This window comes from Hippocampus comes, unplaced genomic scaffold (genome assembly GCF_001891065.2).
Source record: "Hippocampus comes isolate QL1 unplaced genomic scaffold, H_comes_QL1_v1.1 scaffold420, whole genome shotgun sequence".
NCBI lineage: Eukaryota > Metazoa > Chordata > Actinopteri > Syngnathiformes > Syngnathidae > Hippocampus > Hippocampus comes.
In genome coordinates this window covers 391,774-409,485 of record NW_017806163.1, presented here as the reverse complement: position 1 = coordinate 409,485, position 17,712 = coordinate 391,774, and the positions used below count along the sequence as shown (strand labels likewise).

The 17,712-nt window shown below is 40.0% G+C and overlaps 1 protein-coding gene across 1 annotated transcript in view; it reads right to left on the bottom strand.

Annotated features, from left to right (window-relative positions):
- The window catches only part of ca16b (carbonic anhydrase XVI b), a 105,755-nt gene that overhangs the window by 35,878 nt on the left and 52,165 nt on the right, over positions 1–17,712 (bottom strand). The window contains exons 3-5 of the mRNA XM_019895747.1: positions 13,245–13,424; positions 8,992–9,140; positions 1,826–1,921 (exon numbers count right to left, since the gene is read on the bottom strand). Coding sequence (XP_019751306.1) covers positions 1,826–1,921; positions 8,992–9,140; positions 13,245–13,424 — 425 coding nt within the window. The remainder of the gene's footprint in view (positions 1–1,825; positions 1,922–8,991; positions 9,141–13,244; positions 13,425–17,712) is intronic.

The following is a 17,712-nucleotide window of genomic DNA, read 5'->3' as shown; positions in this document are numbered from 1 at the left end:
ACACACACACACACACACACACACACACACACACACACGCGCACACACAAAAGTGTTGGGAAGCTGGGAAGCAAGGACTGATCTTCCCATGCTTAACATTAATTCAGGTCAGTCTGAGGAGAATAATTACGTGGAAGTGAATGCTGAATGTGGATAATACACACACCTTAGAGGCCATTAATAGGCCTTTGGGGAGCTTAAGAAGACTCCTCTCATTGATTAGAAATGGTAAATCTGAGCAGATGTGTATGCATGCGTGTATGTGTACTAAAACCCCTCGCTGAGTAAAATGCTATTCAGCGGAATGTGTATGCGGGTGCTAATTGCAGTAAGCAATAGGGCTGTCAGGATCCAACCAAGGCATTTAGGTCCTGCTATAGACACAGTCCATCACTGTAGACCCACATTGAGAACACCTGTGTCCTCATTGGAGCTCACCCCTCACCCGCCAATCCCCCTCCACCGGATCACTGACCTTTGTCTGTGTGCCATTAAGCGGAACGTTAGTGCACATTGATCACCTAACATCAATTGCACAAATACGGCTAATAGAAATTAGTGTGTAACACCGCTGCAGACCCCCGAAGCTGTCAGTCCTTGTGAATGCTTTTCCGAGGTACATAAATCTCGGGGGTGTTCTTACAGTAAGTAGAAATTAGGACCGGTGTGATATATCAAGAGCTGGTGTGTTCAGACCTGGAGGGAACACTTTATAGCGTCTCTGTAAGTAAGCACCAAACTGGTGGAAGCGACAATTTTCTTGTGGAGCGCGGTGCAGCATTGAAATTGATTTAATAGATTTTCTTTTGTCTGTTAATTGATTCCATGTATTGGTTTACACACTATCTCAAAAAATGAGGACTACCTTGTTTCCACCGAGGGTTAACGTTAAGTTAGCCACGGTGCAGTTTAGATGGCATACCCTGAACACACCCTTTCATGCACCCTGTAACCTGATAACAGGATCAGCTGTCCACTGTAGTGACCGCTGTCCCTGAACGGGTTAAACTATACAATTTCACTTGACTGCTCCTAAAAAAAATGTATTAACTAGATATATATCTTTTTTCATCCATCAATGTCAGCGACATATTGTGACGGGCAGAGCAACTAAATGCTCTTCCATGAGCTGGCAGAAGGTACAATAAACTTGTCTATCCACCTCTTGCCATTCATACAACAGAATACTGTAAGTCAGAGGCTCTCGCGAGTATATCGGCTTTGCCTTCAACTAAACAGGCTCAAATTTTACACAAAGTCAACTTGTGAGTAAATTGAGATAAGATCGGTATTATTTCAGTATTCGTACAATATATTTTTTTTTGTTTAGTGGTGCGCTATGAGATTGCCTCTGAATGTATATTGGAGGCCACGGCTCAATAAAGGTTGGGAAACACGGAAAGACACATATGGTGGCGTGAGCAGCGTCAACTAAAAAGTAATTTGAACAAAGTGCAAGTGTAATACCATAAACAGACAGGTGAGGACATCCAGCATTTTGCAGTGCCCCAAATCATCAGCTGCAGCCTTCAGAGGACTCGACCAATGCAATTTACGGAGGCACTTCTTAAAACTGTGTCGACCTTTTTTAAATAGGACCTCCTAATGTATCGCATATTGGCACAGTTACCTTTATGTCACTATATGTTATGGAAAAGAAGGGCACATTCCGAGCAGGCTTTGACGTGGGTGGCACTTTGAATGATATGGCCCTAAAAATGGAACATGGCTTTTTGTGTGCTTTTCAATCAGAAGGGGGTTTGCCTATTCCAAAGCCACGACAAGCTTTTTACGTTGTCACATTATGGTTTTGTTGGTGCTTTACCTCGAAGAAGACCGACATGGCGGCAATGATGCGTCTCTCCTTGATGGCGGCGCTGAGGCTGTCAAAGTCATCGGAATTGTAAAGATAGATCTGCATCTGGGATGGGAGACAGAGCATACATCGCTTGAGGAGTGGACAAGGAGAACTAACTGTCCTCTCATAAATCCCTCCTCTCACACACTACACACTACTGGGAAGCTGATGAAAGGCTTTTTTTTTTTTTTTTGGGAGGTGTATAAAAGGGTGTATTTATCACAGCCATAAATCTCCTATAATGTGTGCCGTTCCTTTTTGTGTTCCGCCACTGCTGGAGGATGCTTAAGAAATACCACGTCCCGTTCCTCAGGGCTACAGTGCTTCCAAAGACAGGCAAGGCTGTCGGAAGGAATGTGCTCTTTTCCTGCAGGCAGATCTAAGGGAATAAAACGCTTCTCATCAGTGCTCCCAATTACCTTAAATCACCCGCAACACTGTTTCTGGTTCCACAACAAAGCTTAAAAAGTGTGGCTGTAATGTGAAAACCATCATAGAACACCTGACAAGCCTCCATTTGATATCAAAAAGAATTTGATTGCTTTCATTTCCGAGCAGACACATAATGACACGTGACGATGATCAAAATCAGCAAATGATTGTAAAGGTAGTAATTGGACCTATCCGTCATCGCAGTCTAGAGATTCTTTAATTTGAAAAAGCCTTTCATGTCACTGAACCAAGTTAATTGCCAATAAGAAAAAGGTCCTAGATGTTGATTTAATTTAAGAGCACAGCTTTCAAAGGAAAACTTTAAAAGTGCTGCAAGTGGCCGACAAGTGCTGACAACATGCAAAAAGTAGAGGAGACATACGTAAAAAAAAATATTTGGGATCCATGGTTGTGTAAATGAGATGTAAATGAGAATAATAAGAGTCAAACCAAATTCAGGTGACTTCCACCAGTTGCACCTTAAGTGTAACTAATTTGTTGTCTGGGAAGGCTGCAAGAAGGAGAGCGAGCCAGGTTTTAGCTGTCACATGGCATTAACCGCATCACACAATTAAAAGGGCCCCCTTGGGGTTTCATTCAGCCACGGAGATGGGCTTCTGTGACCCGCACTTGTTAACAAGTGTACTTTGGAAAACAGGGTATTCAATCACAAAACACTTTCATAGCAGGCCTTAAAAGTCAATGTTGCTGAAAGCACGCCGCTTGACTTGCATGACTGCATGCTTCATTTCGCCGTCCGTCTTCATGATCTGATGCTAATCTCCTGTTCAATTTAATGTGTTGATTTTAAGCTGCCGACCGAGGTGGTCAAACCAAACGCACACTTTTTTTTTCCCGGCATGGTGCATTCATCAATGCATTTACCACACTCCGAAGAAACTCTATCGTTCCAAGAGGTATAACAAATTGTAACCGCAAATTGAAAGGCAGAAAACAAAATATTACAAAAAAAAAAAAAAAAAAACCCACATGATCACGGGATTGGGCTCGACTGTATGTGCTGAAAGCCAGCAGGATTAAATGAAGACCTTAAATACTAGAAACACAATGGATGGTTGAGGAGCCTTCTTCAGTCTAAATTCAGCATCGAAAGAAAGTCACCACCAAAAGTACTCTATTATGCTATAATTGAACATGCTGTATGTCTTTGAGATTTTTTAAAAAAATGTGATAATGCCATTTTTAAATTAAAAGAAAAGAAATATTTGGGGTGAGCGTATATGTTTTAAATAATGCACTTTACTTGAAGTCATACTTGACCCAAATCAAAATGTCACAATAGTTTAAAATCAACTTTAACATTTACTTTAAAGAAACGCAAAACATGAGATAAAAATGATTATAGAAATCATTTTAGTGTAGCATATATTTTTTTATAATGAAATAACGTTAAAAATATTTTAAAGATATAAAAAAATTCAATAAATGAACCTTTTGCAACAATGATTACAAAAGCAATATAACAAGCACCATAAACAAAATGCCATTAAAAAAGTCTATTTCGTGTAAAAAGGCAAAAAAAAAAATATCAAAAAAAAAAAAAAAAAAACCCACAACAAAAAAAAAAAACATTTGAACTCAATTATTTACCTTTCCTTCACTCCATGGAACTGTTCGTGATGTCCACATTTTATGAGTTATTCTTTGGTCTGAGTTTGACCAAAGTGTGTGCAGAGCCACATTCTACATTCCAATTTAAGTGGAAATGGATGAAAAGCTTCTCATGCTTGGCATCATTTCCCATGATAGCGAGGTGTTGAGGCACAAGAAGAAGACAATAAGAAATAAGTGTGTGGGAGGCAAGGTCTCACATTCCTTGTAACTCTTGCTACCCGAGCTGTTTGTTGTTAAATGTTTTTGTCTTAAACACAGTATGATACTCTCACATCAATCCCACGCACGTATCCTGCTTTGCATCCAACTGGCCAGTGCAGTGGATTCAATTTTCACCAAGAATTGAGTGTCACATACTGTACGTACAGCTACACCGATGAGAAATTATTTTTACTTGAGTAGCTTCAAAGGCATGCCGACGACTTAAAGAGAATAACATAGTAATACATCAAGATTGAGCAGTAGATGCGGGTATAATAAGTATTGATTAGAATGCGACCAAAAGAAAGGAATTTAATTATTTGACTGTGTCATGACAGAGAAAAAAATTTTAAAACGTGGTCGAAGACAGTTATTACACATAGCGATAATTGGGCCAAACCTGACCACTCCATCTATCCCCCAACATCAGTTGTAAGATGTTACAAATTGGTACCTGTACGTACGTCTTCTCTAATGATACAAAACAATAAATATATTTTAATATCAACCTGAAAATGATGGCAGTCACAGAGCCTGTTTTTAAATTGCAGTACCATATGGGTAGAATAAGATGATACCATATTAGAAAAATGCATAACTTTGCATTTAAAAATGTATGTTAGCTATAACCCATCCATCCATCCATCCGTCCGTTTTCGAATCCACTTATCCTCATGAGGTTCGCGGGCATGCTGAAGCCTATCCCAGCCATCTTCGGGCAGCAGGCGGGGTACAACGAGCTGGTTGCCAGTTATTCGAAGGGCACACACAAAGACGAACGACTCAGACTCGCATCTAGGGACAATTTAGAGTGTACCATTAACCTGCCATGCATGTTTTTAGAATGTGGGAGGAAATCGGAGTACCCGAAGAAAACCCACGCAGGCACGGTGAAAACATGCAAATTCCGCACGGGAAGGCGGCAGCTGGAATTGAACCCTGCACCTCTGCGTGTGCCGGACATGCTAACCAGTCGATCACCATGCCGCACAGCTAGAAACACATGTCACATTTTGTTCTGTGTTCTGGAAAAAAAAAACAGACTGTATTCCTTCCACTTGATAGTGAGACAAAGGAAGATATCTGTGTTTGAGGGGGTGCCAGTTGCATGAGGCACATGATAACTGCCTGTTCATGGGCGTGTAAACCTTGCCTAAGGAGAAATAGACAAAAGACTTCTTAGAGCAGCCATCTCGTCGGATTTGCAGTTGTATTTCTCCTTGCGTGCAAGTTTTTATTAAACGGTAACCTACTCTTGACTATTGAGGGGTGAACATATTTCTCTTGATTGTATAGTACATAAAACTGAACTGATATGGTATCATTGCCAGTATCGGACAGTAATCTAGGCAGCAATATCGGTATTGTATTGGAAGTGAAAAAGCTCAGAATTTGTTTTTCACACCATGTTTACCCAGCAATATTAATTAATGTAAAATACAATAACTAGCATCGGCAATCAATGAGTGTTTGTCAAATGTCCGGAATGAGATCAACTAAGAATAACCCAATTACAATCCAGCTCGACTTCACGCATTAGCCCCTTGTGTTGATGGAGCTTGAATGGATGTTATGGTCGTGCTACAAGCGACAGAAGACAAATGCAAAATATCCAACTCAGAAAAAGAGAAGAAACAATCAGTCTTGTGCCACACTGATGAATGCTGATGTGGTGTCAAAGACACGGACTTATTGTAATTCCATTTCAACTCATAATGCATGACTCTTGAAACATATTCACGGTTCTTCACATTACACGTATGATATACATACAGTATATAGGTGCAAGCCAGTACATTTCCGAGGTGCGATTTGCAACCTATGTAAAAGTATTCGAATCTGCGTGACACGTTAATACAGTATATTATATGAAAAGATCTCCCGATGGAACCCTCGGGGAAAAACAAATCAACCGATTCATTTTTCATTGTGCTGCTTGCACAAACAGGTGGGCCGTCTATCGATTTGTCCAGTCCACTCTCATGTAAGAGCCTGTGTGTTTGTATTACTGTCAAGCTCGGGAGCCACCAACCAAGCGGCCCCCTTTGTTTATTTTACTACATGACCGTGTTATAAAAGCCAGCAGGGTCCGTATAGTAGCGCGACACAATTTGTCTTTCCAGCAGTGGATAAATGTACATGTGGTTTAATGCTCGGGGTGGCAGGTGGGAGAAACATCTGAATGCTTTTTACAGTATGAGCTACGCGTCTCTGGGCTAGAGGTGGCTGCCGAACGGAGTGCTGAAAACTCCACATTTAAGGTCATATTCTCCATAGCAGTACAAAAGATGTGCAAGGTGAATTAAAATAAGTTTAACGCTAACACGTAATGTAAAGCATCTTAGACGACTAGCACAGATTGTCCTTGATAGTTTTATAAAACTTGAAGCTATTTCTACACATGTAGACAGAGATGATACTCAGACCATGTTTTCTTTATCCTCTGCAAAAAAATGACGAATATTCCTGCAGTTTACAGTACTTTAGTGGTGAAAGTCTTCTTCGTTTATGACTGCATAACAGTGCTATACTGCCCCCAGTGGTCAAGTCACACACACCGTAAGGGTCAGCAATGCATTTTAATAATGGTGCACAAAGAGTTTAATTCTTTATATTGCATTTAATTATTGCAAGGAATTCTTTGGCCGGTTGTTACCTGAACCTAAAGCAACTGCAAATCCAACAAGCTGCAAAATGGCCTTCCCCTGAGATGGCCAAAAATGGATAGACTTTGCTGCTTCACTCATATTTCCACAAACACAATATTAATCAGAATGCTTGGACAAGTGGAGGCACATATTGTCATAATAAACATTTTGGGGCTCACTTTAAATGAAATGTTTATGAATGAAACTTTTTGTTTCATTGCCATTCAGTGACTGTATTTTGATGGTTTTTTATCGCGTTAACGGCCATAGCAACGTATCCAGCCAACTACTGTGTTTTATGGACATGCAGTACATGTTAACAAAATTAATGAGCCATTTAAAGTACCCACACATCATGAACCTGATAATGTGTAAATTATGAGTTTTACATTAAACACGCATCATTCTGTCAAGCCTGACCCTTACCAAGCAAAAATGCTCATCTCAGTCAAAATACCGCGTGCCAAAAACTCTATATTTGAAATGAAGTATCTAATTTATGATCAATTTTAGCTTTTTCTAACAACTGTGCAGCCACTTATTTGGAGGCACATGATCAAAAGAGCTGAGCTGTATACAAGCACGCTGAATGCAAAATGGCAATGCAAAAATTCATCTAATTATAGAGGCATTCAGGATCAAAAGCTGTGTGTGCTGAGACGCTAAAGAAAGACACGCACAAGGACTTGAGCTACGCAGCTGCAGACGAAAGGGACACACAGTAACTACCGCTTTCACGCCCTGTTATTTATAACCAATCACTGCAGCAATATTTTGATAAGTATTGTAAAATACTCAATATTTAAAACTCATTTGAATAGAAAAGGCAATGTACATGGAAAAAAAATTAAAATAATCATTTTGTTAATAATCCATCAGCAATGTTTTCAGACTAACAACCTACATTACTATTCATTCCATTGCAGGATGAGTTCTAGTTTTTTGTCCTTTCCGTTTGTCCCTTTGTATCTTAAAAGTCTATTGCGACCTTCAACAAAAACAACAAAAGACATTTCCAGAGTGATAATCAATGTCCCTTTCAACCTATTCGGTTTCTGCACAAAACCTCGACCCTCTTAACAACTCCATGAAATAATAATGGAGTGGAATTTGTGGTGTTCAATTAAAATCAGTAGAAAGGCCATAAAGGTCGAATGCAGCCCCTCCACAAAGGCTCACTGAAGCTAAAAAGGATCAACACTACATTTTGTAGCCTTATAGATACCGATATGTGGAATAAATCTTACATTTGACATTCATATTCATGCATTATTGTAAACAACGCAATGCTTAAACACATTCCCAGATTGACTGTAATTGGCACTTCCTCTATACATAAGCCACTTTGAAGTTTTATCCAACAGACAGAAACGACAAAAAGGGCGAGCTTGGGAGAGGAGGTAAAGAGTAAGAGAATCGCATTGTAGCAACTTATGCAATGACAAATGGAAAAAAAAGAACCCATAAAATGACCTGCATAATCCTGTTCGGGATTGCCTATGGTTATTATTTACCTATTTATTTTTTTATTGTAATGCACTGGTGTTGTTTTGGGTATATTTTTTTTGGTTTTGCAATGCCAGTGTTTTATTGCGTAGAGTAACGCTGCCCAGGACTTGTGCTATAGTATTGGGCTTCTCACATGTAGTCTCAGCTGATGCCATGTTGAGACACACAACAGCATCTCGGCTGGATGTAGTCAATTAATGCATTTCAATTTGCCTAAATGACAACAAGGAAGGATCGACAATCAGCAACATTTTCAATCAACATAGAAATTAGCGGGAAAAAAAAAATCCCCTCACACATTGTTTTAGTTCATAATTTTTTGGGACTGCCAATATTAATAGTTTAAACTAGGAATATACCACACGCTGGGATCCCAAAACACTACGTTACTCTTTCAAATAAAAGGCTTACAGATGACTGCTTGTAACTTCCACTAGCAAACGGGGCTAAACTAAGCAGCTCACCGAGTTGTGATGCATCGGTCGCTTCAATTCACGTTCTCTGGGCCAATTATTATACTACTTTCCTATTTAAACAGGGCTTTGGTGATATATTTGAGAATATTAGAGCCTTTCAGAAAGAGCACAGAAAACACAAACAGCTATATTGTTGGATTATCGTACGTCATGTCTATTAGAACGGTAATTTACTGACTCTCCTTGTACACTTGAATCTTCCTCAAGGGAGTATGTGGACAGAATGCTTTACCTCAACAGGAAACCGTCTGCCGTTGATGCTATGCTCCGAACCCGCTGATGCATTACTCTGGCCCCAGTGAAACTCCATCTTCTCGGCCTTAAAGCGGCCCGGTAGCCCAGCACCTCGCACAAAGTAGTCATCCTTCAGAAGAACAGCAACTAAGGACAGCAGAGATACCAACAAATTGAAAGACTATTCATGAAAAATGAAGCAGTGAAAAGAACATATTTTGTCTGGTGAAGTTGTTTTGCAAAATCACGAAGAGAGACGGAATTAATTTTGGCAGTTCCTTATTTTATGAATAGGACTGCTCCATTAATATGATCTGTACTTAATGAAAATTAAGAGAGATAAATGAAAATGCAACAGAAAACAGAGAAGAAAGAATGACAAGAATATGTTGTTGTATTGGGTGTTTTAGTTCAAATTAATAGGCAAACATTTGTTTTGACGTCATACTATTGAGTAAACACTAAAACAATAAAAATTATGAGATGCTTGTTTGTTTAGAACACTGTGTTGGGTGAAAAAAAAATTTTAAAAAACAATACCACTGATTATGTGATTGTATTAGCATTTTATTGTTACCAAATGCCAGAATAAGACGCCATCCGTGTTGCTGATAAAATAAACGTATGACTGTAATTATAGCTTCAGTTCATGTTTGTCGAAAATCCATCTCTTTTGTGTTCTTTGGCATTCATTTGCATACATAAACTTCATCATTGAGTTCGAAAAAAAAATAGTCCTCCTCTATTTTTGGGACGTCATTGACATGGAATGAGAAAAACATTCACCTTGGACATTAATTCACAATATTGGAGGCGAATGGCGTCACCATGACAAAAGAACAATGCTTTCTGATTTGGGGGCGTAAAATACAAAAAATAAAAAAACAATCCTATGTGGTTTTATTACGGCGGCAATAGAAGCATTTCTGAATCTAAAGCCCTTTAGTTTGTCTGCACTTGATATCATTAGCCAGATTAGGCCTTGTGTTGTGTCGGCTGATCCCCCGTTACAGGGGGATTTAGACAGCTTCTCGGCCCACTTGTAATCATATCACAAAGGCACACACAGACCCCAAGTCAATACAGAAGACAGGAAGAACACGTTGTGCACAGAGACCGGGTGAAATCATGACAGACGAAACGGCTCACCCCGTGATGGAAAGCAGGGAGGCATTTGAAAAACGTTGACATTCAGGGAAAATGGGAGTGAAGAGCAGAGAAGAGCATCAGGTGATGAAGGATGAGCTGAGCGCCTGTCGCGAGGCTCCAAAGAAATCTGCCGGCAGCATTAACATGCCAGTGCTGCTTAAGATTACGGCACAGCTCGCAGAGAAAAGGGTTTTAGATGTGGGAGATTTTCCAAGAATCAAAGCATGGGGGTCAGGCTGCAAGGGGAGGGCCCCGCCAATCACACAGGCGTAATTGTGCAACTCATTTGCGAAGATGCATAAATATTGACAGAGATGATAAATCCCTTCTACGGCTGCTGTCGAAGCACTGTAATCCTGTGCTCAACACTAGGAAAGTCAAAGAGCGGCAGAGCTAGCTGGCCCTGGGAGTTTCATTAGAAATGCGCTACCGGGTGTATTTGAACCCTCCAACAGCAGAGCGGGAATTAGAAGCTAAGCCAAAAAGACCTTGAATCACAGCCTGCGAAAGGAGGGGGAGAGTGTGTGAAAGTAAATCCTTGATCAATGCAAATGTCTCTGGGGCCATCCGATCCGCCACGAATTTGGAGCAAAGTTGTTTGAAATTTGACTCAGAAATGTTTTTGTTGAGGAGCGCTTTGACTGGCGGCCAATCAGTTTGATCTCAAAGCCGGCACATGGGAGCATCGGGAAATCAATGGCAGGGAACTTTTAAGACTGACTTCTTGATTACAGTATTGACTTTTGGAATTGCATGAAGACTCTTACGGCCTGTATGTGTCGTCAACTTTTTAATGCACGGTAGTTTTGCAAAAGGCGAACCGAGATGTAAAAGAATGTGACTGTGATCTTAGCGGTATTTGTGTTTGCCACATTCACGCAGCTCCACACTAATTGATATTTCAATGCGGCGGCTTTGTTATAAAGTGCTGCCTCCTCAACTGAATATACAATTGATGCTTTTACAAAGCCCTTTACGAGGCCTCGGGTGCGCTTTACACAGGCTCAAAACATCTGAGGCTTGAGCTGAAGTAGGAGCCTCCCTCTAACTTCCCAGCTGGTCGCCATGGTAAATCGCCTTTAATATTGATGACGTAGCATCAGGACCAACTGGGATTTCAGTGTTTTGCTCAAGGACACTTTGGCATAGTCATGGGCTCAAAATGGCAAAACAGTGACGCGGTGCCGGACTCTTGGTGGCACTCCACGTATAGGGGAGGGGCACATTTTGAACAAATTCACCTTGAGCCAAACCATTTCAATAGAAATACTGAATTTTCTCGCAAAACTATTTCCAGAATTTGCAGAGTGGAAAGCAGTCGATAAAAAAAATCTCTCAGCAAGGCAAGTGTTAAAAAGCTGTTATGTCCATCTGTGTAAATAAGCAGCCCAAAGCATTGCTCAGCTGTCCCAGTGGCCTTGGTTGTCATGGAGGCTAACTACTCTCATTATGATCAAATGCAAAAGATGACAGCACTCTCAGGGAGACACTGCCAAAAGCGCAAGATATCAATTCAGGTCAGGGTTTTCACACCACTGGTCTACGGATTTAGCGAAGCAGAGCGGGGGAAAAGTGGCGGTAGTGGCTTCAAGTTGGATTTGGTAAGCTTCAAAATGTGTCTGTACATGATTCATAGAGGCTGTAAAAGGACGGAGTGAGAGACTGGACTTGTGTTTATAAAGGGATTTACAAGAATAACAAGGGATTACAGTTGGAGGTGATTGTTTCTCGCTTCACTGAAACAAGTAAATTTTGGCTTTGGTGGTACAGAAAAAGGCAATGTTATATTTAGATGTACAAGATCCAGATTTGTTTTTCTTGCATATTGAAATGTAATGATATGTCACATTTTGTATATACAGTATCACACATACATCTGGTGTAGCTTAAAAAAAAAAGCCGTCCACATAATATGAAAGAATGAATTACGGAAGAATTCAGTCAAATGAATGCAACTGCTCGTTAATGAAAATCATCCTAAAGTAATCAGTGCAGTTATAGCTACAACTAGCACGTACACTCTTGATTCAGTCTCAACCTCAATTTTATTGAGGGCACTTTAAAAAAAAACAAAAAAACTACCACAGCAGGGGAAAAAAGGTATACATAGATTGACAATAAAAAGAAATCAATAATAAATAACAATAATAATGTAATGTAAGATATTCTTAAAAAAAAAAAAAAAAAAAAAAGGTTAACACTCTTGCAGCACCTCATGTGTCTTTAGACCAAACTATCACATGTTGGCCACCTGCTGCTCTGCCAGCAGCCTGCTGGTGGTATCAAGGTGAATGTAGTTGTGGATTCCCCAGAGGGAGGAGAGAAGAAGAGCAGCCATACACAACCTTCACATTGACACACAGAAAGTACATTCCTTCTTGTCACTTGCATTGGCATCTGCAGCTTAAGGTTGAATGTAACCAAACAACTGCCATTTTCTAATAACTGTTAGTTTATCCATTGGCGAGGAACCTCTCTTTCCCTATGACGATCACTGGAAAGAACAGTTCAAATCTCCAGTCCCATTTTATTCTCTCCCTCATTTTACTTGACTTCGATTTAAGTGCAAGCTCTCATCCCTATCCATGTGCCTTCAGGGGAGACACTTCTTTGGCTCCATGACGGAGGCAAACATGGTAGTAACTCCTCGTGCTGTTCGGGTGAAGCACCGTAAAACAAAAGGGATAAAAAGCCTGATAGCGTCGACAAGCCCTAATTATACAGTGTGAACTAAAAAATGTTTTTAAATAGCAAATGAGGTAAAACAACACAATAAAGGATGAAGAAAAACGACTGTAATAGACTGCTGATTCTCAGCACCCGAATGTGACTCACCAATTAGTTTTAGTCTAAAGGTGATCATGAGGTCAACTACAGGAAGTTAAGCTACATCCACAAACGGTGTTTCCTGGTTCCTCTGTGAAACATTACTCCTAAAACATCCTAAAAATACATTAAAAAAACAAAAAAAAAAACACTCATTTATCTCCCGCATGGTTGATTAGTGAAATCTCTCAAATACATGTTTTCCCTCCCATTTCATTCCTTTTCTGATGACGCATTTTTTGTGTATTCTTAAGAAAGCTATTTCAAGGTGCTGACCTGTTTTCCCAGTGTTTTTCATGGTGGTCTGGTTGGAGGACTCAGTATTGAATTTGTCAAGCTGCAGCTCCTGGTATTCGTCCGAAACCACAGCCTGTTCATCCGCGATGTCCACAGGCGACTGGTTCTTTGCAGCGCATTCTGGGTATAGTGTCGACCAGCCTCGTGGTCCGTGGCTTCCTATGGAAAACACAAATATCAAGAACTGGTGAAAACTGCTGATGTAGTCAACACAATCTGTCTTCGTCTAGAGATGTCGGATGACACGGCATTGCAAACGACACAGTAATATTCCTGCTAACAGACAGCTCGGTTTTCAATATGCCCTTTAAATAACCCGCGCAAAGTAGAACAATGCTATTTCATTGATGCAGCTGAATCGCTCTTCAATAGAAAAAAAAATATTAAAGTCGTCATCTACAAGCAGCCCTTGTGTTATTTTCCTACAGGACCACACCTAGTTGAAGCAAACACAGAATACGCAATTGAACCAATTCACATCCCCCGCAACTAAGAGAAAAGACTCCACTTAAACAATTCAGTGAGTACAGCAAACTAACTTCCTGTCGAGTCCCTATCCACTGTCTGCTCTTTTAATCCTCTATCCCCTACAGTGGCACTTTTACAAAGAAATAATCCAAAACCGACAGGGGTCCCCTTGATCTCTTCTCGGATACAATGGGCCAATGCAACAATAAAAGCTGAAGGATCAGGGGAACAAGGAAGCATGCACGGATTGAAACTTTTTTTTTTTTCTGGGTTAACACAATATTCATGATCCCATTCCCTACAGATATAGGGCAACTTTGCAGCTGTCTTGTGAAAAAGACATGAGAATCCCTCTCGATCCAGAATGGATTTACTTCTTGCTTTGTATAAACACCTTACAGCCGGAGAGACCTTGTCCTTGAGTCTCCCAAAACAACAGCATGATCCGGGATTATTTGGGAGTTATCAATTGTTTAACCAACTAGAACAATCCCACCCATCGCAATCTCCGTTCTCACGCAACATAGGAATAATCTCATTCTTTTCCAATTACACTGGAGCCTAGTCTTGAGAATGAGACAAAAAAAAAAATTATATATATATATAAAATCTTAGAAATCTAATGTTTGACAAATTTGGAAATATGCCATCATATTTTCCAAGCCAGGTTCCCATTGCAGGAAACGAGGTAAGCTCGACGTGTGGCCTTAATTTGGCAACAAAAACTAGCAAATATTCATTAGGTGATCAGTGTCACTGTCTTGTGAAAAACTAAAAGCGGATACCCCATTAATATATATTTTTTAAAAAAGACAAAAAACACATCCATGTTTTTCACATGACAGCGACGATATCCACGACTGTTTGGTAAATTTAGCACCTTGTCATCATATTGACTGGAGTCATCACACACCTGCAGTGGGTAGTGACCCTTACTCTGACCATTTCCTCTCTGGAAACAGGCCGAGTGCTCGCATTTACGGTGAGTCAGTGTTTCAATTAATATATTTGCATGATAGGTAGTATAGCATTAGGATGAGGTCTGGGGAAGCCTTATCTCAGTGGTTTACTAACCATTCTGTTTACTCAAAAAGGTTTGGACGTTCTGATTGAAATGGAGAGAAATCATCATGTAAATCTGGAAGATTCTGGTCAGGACTGCAACAGTAATAAATCATGCCTGCATTTGGGACAAAGATTTGTTATTCATGGCTTTATGGAAAATGATGTGGATGTACCAATACAAGTCAAAGCTCTCACTGTCCAGCTCATTTCAATTTCAAAACTAAAAATAAGACAAAGCTGTTTTGACATGATGGATTTATAGAAAACAGACTGATTCAAATCCAAATTTTCTCACAAAAATCTTTACCGTGTTGCTCCGACACACTGTAGCTGCAGAAAAGCATGGTTTTTAAACATTTGAGATTAATCATCTTTTCATTAAAAAAAAAAAAAAAGTCATTATCAAGCAGACACAAACCAAACATATTGATTCTCTTCTATAAGCAGAAAACTAGGTTTTACTTGATGGACTTCATGTTTCTAGGCCAAGGACCGAGAGAGATCGAAACCTAGACGAGGTCGCTTCACAGTTATGTGGTCCCAAAATATGTTGTTTAAAGAAGAAGTTAACATTCAAAGGCGTTGGAGCTATGCCATACTTTCATCTGATTTGTGTTTCAAGAACATACGAAAAAAAGCTCATCAAAAGTCAAAATTCTCTTTGGCTGTCTGAAATATAATGCCTCCAGTTGCTTTGAACATGCACCATTTTCTGAACCAACAAAGTGTTCTATGTGGGCCGCAAGAACAAAAAGACTTTTCTATTTCTTGTCTATTTTTCTCCAACAGTGCAAAACTGCAAAAAAAATAAATAAGTAAATCCATGAAAAATAAGAACTGGGGATAAGGAACAACTTGGACATATTTGAGAATAGACAGGTCAGGGTAAAAATAAATAAATAAATAAATACACGGGTTAAAATCGACAAATAAATGGCCTTATATAAAGCAAAAACGTGTTTTATTTTGGCCATCTCGGTGCCAGAGGATAAAATGCAACAAGAAAGAAGAGTAATCATTCGGCTAATTTGCTATCCAAACACACATTAGATGCCAATGACTGCTCGTGCGATAATTCTGCTCTGACGATACAAAAGGGAGGAGCAGCACAACAATCAGATAATAGGGTGCTGCATTGCACTCAATTCATCTCTCTCTTTGCAATCCATCAGCAGGGCTACAATAAACCCCGTGGCCACATCGCTCTCTCAGGCTTCGCTGAGAAAATGTGACATAATGTAATCTAACATACCGATTTTTCCCAAACATCTCATCTTGGCCAGCATCCTAATACATCAGCATGTAGATCAGATGACACACGGTCTGCTCCAACACTTGTATGAACACAAAACATTGATAAAATATGTTAAACTCACATTATCGTCGAGCTATTTACCCAGATGCTCACAGGTAATTCTTTATGGCATTTTTTTTTAAAAGCGGATTACGATTTAAAAAGCAGATTAAAGCGCTGGATCCGAAAGTCGCATTTGTTTATCTGTGAGCCTTCCGAGAGCAAACTAATCCACATTGTCTGTGTTGCGCCAATACAAAGCCATTGAACATGTAACACGTCAATAAAACTGCAGTATGAGAATAACGGCCTGAAAGAAACGCTCCCTTTGTGTGCCCGTATTAGTTTGAACTAAAAAAATGTGCGGCGTGGCTCAGCTGGTAGAGTGGCCGTCCTCCAGACCTAAAGGTTGCGATTTCAGTCCTGGACCTGTGACCATGTTTAAGTGCTCTTAAGCAAAAACGCTCAACCACCAGTTGCTCCTGATGCTGTATCATCGGTAGGGGAATGAGGAGGCAGCGTTAAAGCACTCCAAGTGCCTCCAAGGTAGAAAAAGTGCGATACAAGCAAGAGCGCATTTATCATTTACAGTAAATGCACATGCTGTAAGTTCCGTTTTCCAGTTTTTTTTTGTGGTCATCACACTGGATTCCCTCCAGCTTGGTATATATGCCTAACCAATCAACACTCCAACGTGTCATCACTATCTGTGTTTACATTATCTTGTTCAGTGTCGTAAATCCCTGTCAACATTCGGCTGAGCTGATGAAACTGTTCAGTCCTGTTAATAAGGCCACATTTTTCTCCTTGACATGACACAACATTGTTGAACAAGATGCCTGCTGTCAGGTACAAAACGCTGACCCGACAGCAGATGGTGGACGCGCAGTTTGCAACAATGAGAGGTGTCAAATGCCTGTGTTGGACAAACAATGATGACAACCACATTTGTCTTCACTCACTCAATGACTTATGGGATGGTCTAATTTTAGAAACAACAGACTGCAATGAAAAACTAAGGTGTTTGTCATATTAAAACACACACACACACACACACACACACACACACACACACACACACACACACACACACACACACACAGTGGTGTAGAGGGGATTTTTTTAAGTGGGTGTACGCGATTCTGGGATGTTCTCAATCATAGGCTACAACACCAGTTGAACTAACGTTAAATTAGTTATGCTAGAAACAATACATAACCACAGGCTTCCCTTACCAACAGTTGCAACTATTTACAGAGCACTTGTACACTATTTGTCAAGGCATAAATAAAGTTTGCTCAATTGAGCCTTCATCTTTATATACTGCCGTGGATCAGAGAGTTTGTTGTTGTACACCGAGTGCTCCAAGGGTCAATTTTAAGTCCATCATTTTTTTTAATCCATACACTATAAACTCCCTCTTGTCGACGTCATCAGGAGGCATGGCATCCGCTTCCACAGTGATGCAGATGACACTCAGCTATACTTCCTGATGACACACAGCCAATTGATACCCTTCTAACGGTATTTTAGATATTGAGGTATGGATTCATTTATTTGGAGAGAGTTTTGCTGGAAGAGTGTGTGCTGTTATTTTATTATACTTACGCAAAAATGAAA